At 40.4% G+C, this 8434-nt stretch overlaps 1 protein-coding gene across 4 annotated transcripts; it reads left to right on the forward strand.

Annotated features, from left to right (window-relative positions):
* On the forward strand, positions 1–7252 carry LOC104475000 (hepatitis A virus cellular receptor 1 homolog). 4 transcript variants are annotated; one of them, XM_010120332.2, is made up of 8 exons: positions 1–245; positions 2203–2547; positions 3166–3216; positions 4698–4777; positions 5036–5092; positions 5855–5969; positions 6580–6619; positions 7014–7252. In XM_010120332.2, the coding sequence occupies exons 1-8, from the start codon at positions 197–199 to the stop codon at positions 7105–7107; spliced, it is 831 nt and encodes a 276-aa protein (XP_010118634.1). In that variant the 5' UTR covers positions 1–196; the 3' UTR covers positions 7108–7252. The 4 variants fall into 4 exon arrangements, with proteins under 4 accessions (XP_010118634.1, XP_086615021.1, XP_086615020.1 ...); XM_086758895.1 differs by lacking the exon at positions 5036–5092; XM_086758894.1 differs by lacking the exon at positions 3166–3216.
* Positions 7253–8434: the final 1182 nt, after the last annotated feature.

Consider the following 8434-nt stretch of genomic DNA (forward strand, 5'->3'; position numbering starts at 1 on the left):
GCGCTTGGCTGTGCTGCTAAAAACTAACGGACTAACCACTGGAAAGGCAATCTGAATTAGACTAAAGGGCATTCTCGACTGTGCCTGAAGATGACGTGCTAAGAAATAAAACCAGAGGTTTGCAAAGAAGATAAGTGTTCTTGAATGTACGTGTCAGAAGGGTGAACAGTAGTGGTGTTCCTCATCTTCAGCCGCAATGTCGTCTTATTTCTGTGTGAACTGGATTCTTCTGATCCTGTTTACAGGTAACTATGAGCCTAAACAAATAGGTGAAGGTGGATGGAGGTAACATGCATCTGTGTTTCTGAAGGCTGCAAAGAGGAAGATTTTTATGTTAGAACGATTTTATGTTAGAAGAGCGGCCACGTGGCACAGAAGCTGCAGTTTTGTGTTATGAATAGGACTTTATCACAGTGGCTCAATAGTCTTCTGATGGCCTTATCTCCTTTTTAAAACAAAATCATGTCAAGGGTATGACGGTTTTAAAGACACTGCTTCTTAGGCTGTCTGCTAGTCTTATTAGTGAATGATCTTTTGGGTTTTTTTATATATTAATGATCTGAGACATGCAAAGGATTTTAAACCATTTTAGAAAAGAAGTAAAACAAGCATATTTCATTTCAACAGGCTTTGTGAATTTTAGCTTTCCTAAATGCTTAGGAAGACAGGGAAAAGGTCAACTGTGACTTCTGATGTTTTTAGCCAATATGAAATTTTATTGGGACAAATTGATAATTTTTCTTTTTTTTTTTTTTTTATTTTGAGAAAACAATCCTCCTAGGAAAATATTGATAAAGGCAATAGCACTGAAAACAACAGGTTGCAGAGTGGTGCTAGTATAGGCAGATAGGCATTAAAAATTTGATGATAGGATATGTTCAGTAGAAAGAAAAGGGATATTACAGATATTGTTTCTTATAGTTTTTTATAAAGCCTTTAATGATGAGATTCATTCCAAGTTTGCTTTTTTTTTAATATTAATTAAAATACATTCATTTCAGAGATTAGTTTCTAGTATGCTGTTGTGGCAAAATCTCTGCACGCAGACTTATTTTTAACTATAATAGCTTAGGTTAGGAAAATTACTGAGCTGGGCAAAACAGTTTCTTCACAAGGGACAATTGCAATCAAGCCGTACAGCGCATGGGATCCACCGGCACCTGCTGGCAGACCTGCCTCGGGGAGCTCCCTCGCTAATTATAGACTGGGCTAGACTTTTAACAGAGATAATCGGTTGCCTATACTTGCTGCAGAGAATTCTGTCCCTGAAATATTTACACATGTGATCTCATGTTACTGAATTTGTTAAGAAATATGTAGTGGTAAGTATATGGCAAACAGTGTTATTTGAGGTACAAGCGGACAGAACTTGCATTTCACTGCATAATCTGTTAGAAGAAGGTGATTGCAGGATAGCTATGACTGGATCACCAGAGCATAAATTTTGGCTGGCACTTACACAGCTTATATTAAAACCCTCCTAAAGGCAATATTGATTGGAGTGGTCTAAATACAGGAAAAATCTCCCTGTGATGAGTGGGCTACTGACTGTTAGATCTCGCTGTTTTGACTTGAATAGTGTGACACAGCCTTCTGGAAATGTGAAAAATAACTTTTTAATAGGAACCAAACAAGTTAGTAACTGTATAAGAATGAGGGAAGAAAATAAGGTAGTGGGAAAAAAGGGTGTAAAATTTCTCAGAAAAGTTCTTAGGCAAGAAAAAAAGGAAATGCATCAGCAATGATCATCCTATTGGAACGTGTTGTTTAGTGGCTTTTCATTGAAAGGGAGGAAGAGTTTCCCACAATAGTTTTAATGAAAATCAGTGTCTTACTATCCCTCCATGTGTGGCTTGGATTAAATCTAAACTCAGGGGAAAAAAAAATAGGGCTAACAGACTGGATGTGGCTAAAGAGCACCACAGAGTTGTGCGGATCCAAATTCTGTTCTCTCTTCACCTGTGCCTACCTGCAGAGGCTGCAGAAAGTGTATTTCTTCTTTCACTGGCTAGAGATACGTTCTGAACTGGTTCGATCGTTATTCTTCACTGCCAGTCCTGCTGGGATTCACGTCTATTTGTGGAAAACCTGATCCAGCAATGCCTGGTGGTGTTTGTGAGGTGGAAGATCATGCAAGATGTGTGAGAAGCTTCCACTTGCATGTGCTGTGCTCAACAACTACATTTATCTTTTTCTCCGCAGGCCCCACAGCATCGGAATCACTTGTGAAAGGAGAAGTTGGTCAGAATGTCACTGTGCCCTGCTTTTACAGCGTTAAGAGCAGACAAGATATCACATCAATGTGCTGGGGTCGTGACAGCTGCCCTGCTTCAAAATGTTATCAGCCCATTATCTGGACAGATGGGTGGAAGGTAACAAACCAGTACCACAGCAGGTATATATTGAAAGGGAACCTGATGATGGGCGACGTGTCCCTCATGATCCTGAACGCCGAGGAATCAGACAGTGGGATATACTGCTGCCGCGTGGAGATCTCAGGGTGGTTCAATGATCTGAGAATTAATCACAAGGTTGTGATAGAGAAAGGTGAGTGCAGAGGCACGCTCTTGTGTGAGTACCATTGTGGTAAATCTGCTGATGGGTCTGGATTTCAAAGCTTCTGGTGGAAATGATTTCTATAGTCATCCACAGGACTGATCTTTAGGACTTTGCAGATCTACTGTTAGTGCAGTTTACATTAAGCTGTCTTTGGCATTGTGGTAATCCCAGTGCAGTCGCTGCAATTGAAAAACATAGTACTTTGTTTCATGGTGGACAGCACTACTGAGCTTTCTTAGAAGCACTGTTTGAAGAATTTAAGAGAAAGGGCAGCATAGGGTATTTAATTTATCCAAAGCATTATACTTGCACCCTTTAAATAGAAAATGGTGCTTCATTTTGCCTGCTTGATTCTAGAGTAAAGGCCCTAGAGACACAAAATTAGTATAGACAACTTTCTTTTTTTATCAGCTCTTCCTCTGAGTTTAATTTTTCTCTTGTGTTTAAAAATCATGGTGATATGTGGAACAAGTGGCTGACAGATGTACTTGTGTAGGTGGTGCTATCAAATTTCTATTATAGAAACTTTCTCTTTTTCACTACATAAATGCACACTAAGGTTAATTATAACATATGTTGATTTTGTTTTATTTTTTTTAACATCAGCTAGGATCTCTACTGCAAGTCCTCACACTTACACCTCTGAACAGACTTCAGGTAACTTTTATGCAAGTATTAATAGCATATATAAGCTATGTTGCAAATGGGGATCTCAGGAAGGAACTAAAATGATAGATGATAGAAATGTCTTGGCTAAAATTTACTAAACATTACCATACAGAGATCAGAACTTGGATTTAAATTCTGCCTGACATTATATAGACAGTCCAACAGAAGGAACCTGTATATGTAGGAGGAAGCTTGATTCCAGGTGTTATGCTCATTGTAGTGGAAGAAATAGTGAACAACTATTCCTCACTCAGTTTCTCCATTCCGCTCACAAGTTCATAGACTTCTACCATATACCCAGTCATCTGTATCTTTTTCAGTCTTAAAAAGACAACTTTAATTTCCAGTACCCAAGAGAGAGCTCGTAGTGTAACAATAGCTTATTCCCTGGATTTTGAAAGAAAAATCAGAGATGCCATTTTTATTTCTCCCTCCATCTCAGATGTTTCCAGCTAAGCAACTCTAAAATGTTACAGCAGTTGCATTTCCTTTTTGGAAGAAGAAGTGAAAACTTTCTCAGACTGTTTCTGTTCCAGTTGCACATAACATGGCCTCCAATCTTAGAACTCACGGGTTTTCTTAACTCTGTGGCATCTTCCTTAGCTACTAGTGGAACAATTTTTTATGTTTTCAAAATACAAGTTAATATGCGCATGTCAACTCAGAGGGAGACTGGAAAAGGCAGGTGGCCGTGTGCCTCTGATGTAGGAATACTCCAGAATCTCCGATTGAAGAGAACAGTGAAGCAGATAATCCTGTCCTCTTCAAAATAAAGCTTCTGGGATAGGGCTAACTATTTAAAACATCAAAGGAACCAGCTGGGGTTGTCATAATGTGAACAGGAGATTTTGTTTTCAGGAGGGTTGTATGTCGTCTGACAACCCAAGGAGAAACCGATACTGATGATGTGGGAGACATAAGTTTGTAGCTCTGAATTTTAAATATTGCAAACAGCTTTGCTCTGGGAGATTACCTCAAAATATGCTGCAGGTCTTTGTGCAAACATACCACACTTTGATCAGTCTGTTTATTGTACAGCAGTCTGGGACTTTAAAAGTACCACTTCCTTTCTCTGATTCTGCACCACTTGCTCTTTCACGGTGCTGAGCTAACCTTAATCAGTTTTCATCCAATAACCTAAGTTTGCTTTAGGCATCCACGGCTTTTTCGTGTCTCCAAGACCAGATGCCTACCTTGGTAACTTCTTCCTTCTGTGCCCTTTGTTGAGATAACAGCAAGAGCTAAGTGTTTCCTGGAAGGAATTCAAAGCTCTGAAAAGGACAGCAGAGGCTCCAATATTCAGAGTTTTGTGCTGCCCTCTGAAGGCACCAACCTCTTTGATACACAGAGCCGGGACTCCTGATAGAGATACTTAAGTTAGGTGGTCCCAAGTCAGCAATACAAATTCCGCTCTGTCGAGACAGAATGGTTCTCTCTGCAAGTGATGTATTTGTCTTGCCTTTGCTCAGCTCATGGGAGTGCCAGCGAATCATCCTTCACCGTCACAAGAACGTGGCCATCAGTTTCTGTTTCGGAAGCTCCTCAGACTGTAAGCATCTCTGTGCTATAGCATGCCTAGACACAGTGGTGAGACATGGGAGGTTATTGGGTCACTTGTACTGTCTTCACTTGTACTGCTTTAGTTTGACTGCAAAATAATTTTTTTTTTTGTAGTCTGCATGTTTAGTGCTTATGAAAGAATGCTTGTGTGTTCATTATTAAGGAGGAAAAACCCCCTACTTTGCATGCATAAAGTACTTCCTACTAAGGCAGGAAGAGCTTTAGCAACATCTATATTGCCTTTCAGGCCTCTGATCACTACTTGGGCACCTCAGACCACTCGGATGTAACCACAAACGTGCAAGTATGGCAGGATGTGGGGAAGCGTGGAAATGGAACCACCTGAGAGCACAGAGATGCCCTGCGCTCCCCGTGCAGTGGGGTTCAAACAGGCAGCTCTCTGTCTGTCCTGCCAAGTCCCCTCCAGCGCATATTGCAGGGTGACAGGCAGTAACATCGCCCAGATTTTGTCAGGAAGAAAAGACAGCCAAGCTAGCCTTTGGGAAGACCTGCTGTGATGTACTACAAGGCAGTATGTGCTGTGGGCGTTCATACTGCTGGGCTGCATGTGCAGAGTGTAGGTCAGGCATCACGCTGACTCATCACTCAGGCATGAGTTCCTAATGAGAGGTTAGATATCTAACGGCTGGCTTCAGAAGAAGTTTTGCCTAAATAAAGACCAATGCAGGGAGAAGGTGTATTTACTTAATTAGTAAAAAGCCTTGAATAACTACTGAATAAGCTGACAAAAACGTGGGAGGGTGTGACACTAGGAGATATTTTAATCATAAAAAATAAAATATTCACCAAATAGTATTAACCCTGAACAAATGGGATTAGTCATGACTTCAGGTCCTTTGACAATCTCAAAAAATTGTGTTTAACAGCATGGTTCACACAACTGTTGCAGTGATTCTGCTTGAAACTGGTCCTGTATCTCAATTAGACACTTGCTCTCAAGTGTACTTTTACTGCGGGGTTCCAAAACGCACAAACGGCGTTTGGGGTACTGCATGGGCTTCTTGCTCTCAGTGCCACTAATGCTCATTTGTTTTGTGTTTGACAGAACGTGTCTGTATCGCTTTCCAGTCAGCGGTATTCAGAAAATGGGCTATACATTGGGATTGGTTTATGTGCAGTACTTCTAACCATCCTTATTTTGGCTCTGTTCCTCACTAGACGTAAGTGCTTTTCAAGGTGGTTATTCAAGTATTGGTCAGGTACACCCACAGCTGTGGCAGATGCTGTATGCCTTTTCCTTCAGGGAAGTGAGCTAAGGTCCCTGGATGTCCTCACTCTGTGCCCTGCGCTGTGGTTGCTGGCTCGGCTCTCCCCCTTAGCCTCTGGGGCACAGAACAGCAAAGTGCAAGTGCATTTTATCTCTCAGACTCCTTAGCAACCAGTCAGCCCAGGGTCTGGTGAGGAGAGGCATACAAGCCCACCTCTCCTGCCCCACTCATTTTCTCCTACCTACCCATTCCTCAGTTGCCATGGTGTCCCAGTCCTTCCCATTGATAACAGGAGGGGAACTGGTTTTATGTAACTGTATTCAACATTTTTCTATGTGTTAGACTTTCTGCATAGAGGCTCTTGGTCAGACCAAGCCATATGAATTAGGTCACATGGAAAAAATGGGGATTTCCTGTACGAAAAACGTCTGCCTAAAGTTCACTTACTTTCTTACACTTGAATTTTTTATTAACGCACTAGTTTACTTTCTTCTAATGGTTTAAAGAAAATTATTTGTTTTCTTTCTTTTTTTTCTTTATTTTCATTCTGAATGGTCCTTAGAATATTTATACAAGATGAAGAAGACGGGTGACTTTGCAAAGTAAGTGTTCTGTTTCTGCTTTAGCTCATAGGACAAACTAGGTTGCAGAAAGAAAATGTCAGTATGCTGACGATCCCACCACATACTTTACTTTCTTTTATAATCTCAAGTTAAGAGGAAACATTGCAAAAAGAAATTAATAAATCCTGCTACTTATCATTAGTTAGTAACTGAAAATGAGTATACCTGTCAGTTTATTGCATTAGGGAGCATACAAACTTCAAGCGGGGGTTGTCTCATAAGTGGAAAAATGATTCATTATCAGTCATGTTTAAATAAGTGTTTTTGCTTATTTTAAATTTTTCCAGTGTGCTGGTTGATTTAGCTGTCTGCTCTTCTGTGTTTCTATTGTCTCTTTTTTATTTAACAGCATGATTTTTACTGTTTTCTGCAGCTTTGTTGCATTTTGGAGGCCAGAAGGTGCAGGGAACCATAGTGCCCTGGAAGAGGAGATCCATACAGAGGAAAACATTTATATAATACACTAAGGACTGTACACATGCATGCCTTTGTCATCGCTGGGACATTACATAGTTTGCAAAATGTTAGCTGCTCCCTCTGCTCAGCAGCTAAACGTGACTGGACTACTGAAGCATTATTCACATGATTCTAATAAAACAAATAAAAGCTACACTTCTAATTAAAAACCTTATCAGCCTGTTCCAGAAACAGAAACCCTACTGGCTTGAAAGGAAATTTCCAGAATCCACTTACCAAATCCTAAAGAAAGTTACCATTATATTTATAACTGATTTCAAGTTCTCACTTCCTTTTTGGAAAAAAGAGGAAGTGCCAGAATGGCTACTCCATCACAAAAGGGAAACCACACACTTTGAAAAATTTTGTCTTTACTCTGTATTGTATCTGCCAGCTACAAAAGAATCCATGCCATCAGAGGGCAGAAGCAATCTCATAGGTGCCACGACAAAGATGACAGATGGAAAAACTTGGTAGTATTAGTATTTCAGTATACATTTAGTTGAATTTTCGTTAGTCAGGTAAACCCAGTCCTGGTAACAGCTCAGTAAGGCAATGTATTAACTCCTGTCCACCCACAGTTGAATCTGCAGGAGCTATTGATGTTCAACATCTCATGGGATGTCTTGGGGTCTACAGGATCAGTACTTCAATGTGCTGAATATTCTCAGCTTGTTTTCAGAGAACTATGACTAAGTGTATTGTCTCCTCTGCAAAATACATCACCTTTTTTCTCTGTGGCTTTCTCCTCGGGCACACCTATGACCTGAGAAGTCCTCAGGGTAGAAAGTCTCACTTCCAGGCCTCTAAAACAACTGAACAAAAAATAACTGCTTTGTAAAGTTAATTAAATTCTTACTTTTCTATGCTTGTGGAAAAGTCATGGACATTGCACAAAATATTAGCTGAAAGTTTCCCCTGCCTTTACACTCCTCTAGATACCAAATTACTCTAATGTCTTATGATGAATTTGTTTGATGGCTTTTAGCTTGTAAATGGGGAGTATCTGTGGCCTAGTGCCTTTCCTTCTTTGCTCCCCAGTTAGACCTGGCTTTTAGCTTTTATTCTCTGGAACAGTAAACTTTGTAACTTTACTTGGATAGTTGGAAGCAGCCCCATGAGGATGAATCAACACTATGTGTAGAGCCATAGACACAATACGCCCAAAACAGCTTTAAGTGGAAGAATAATTTTCCCCAATTATTCTTAAGAACCCGTTTTTAAACAGAGGCTGGGGAGTTCCTGCAAGAGCAGAAAAGTAGTACGGGCAGGAGAGAGACCAACTCTTACTGAATATTGGTCAGTACCAATTTTGCTGTGAAGCTCATCCCAAGCAGC

The sequence above is a fragment of the Chlamydotis macqueenii genome, chromosome 14 (genome assembly GCF_036417535.1).
Source record: "Chlamydotis macqueenii isolate bChlMac1 chromosome 14, bChlMac1.mat, whole genome shotgun sequence".
Classification (NCBI taxonomy): domain Eukaryota; kingdom Metazoa; phylum Chordata; class Aves; order Otidiformes; family Otididae; genus Chlamydotis; species Chlamydotis macqueenii.

What these genes read in the sequence shown, in the direction of transcription:
- LOC104475000 (XM_010120332.2), top strand. Translation starts at nt 197, where the DNA reads ATGTCGTCTTATTTCTGTGTGAACTGGATTCTTCTGATCCTGTTTACA. An exon ending in CACCTCTGAACAGACTTCAG is followed by an intron (nt 3,217 to 4,697) that starts GTAACTTTTATG and finishes GCCTTTGCTCAG; the next exon opens with CTCATGGGAGTGCCAGCGAA. An exon ending in GGCTCTGTTCCTCACTAGAC is followed by an intron (nt 5,970 to 6,579) that starts GTAAGTGCTTTT and finishes AATGGTCCTTAG; the next exon opens with AATATTTATACAAGATGAAG.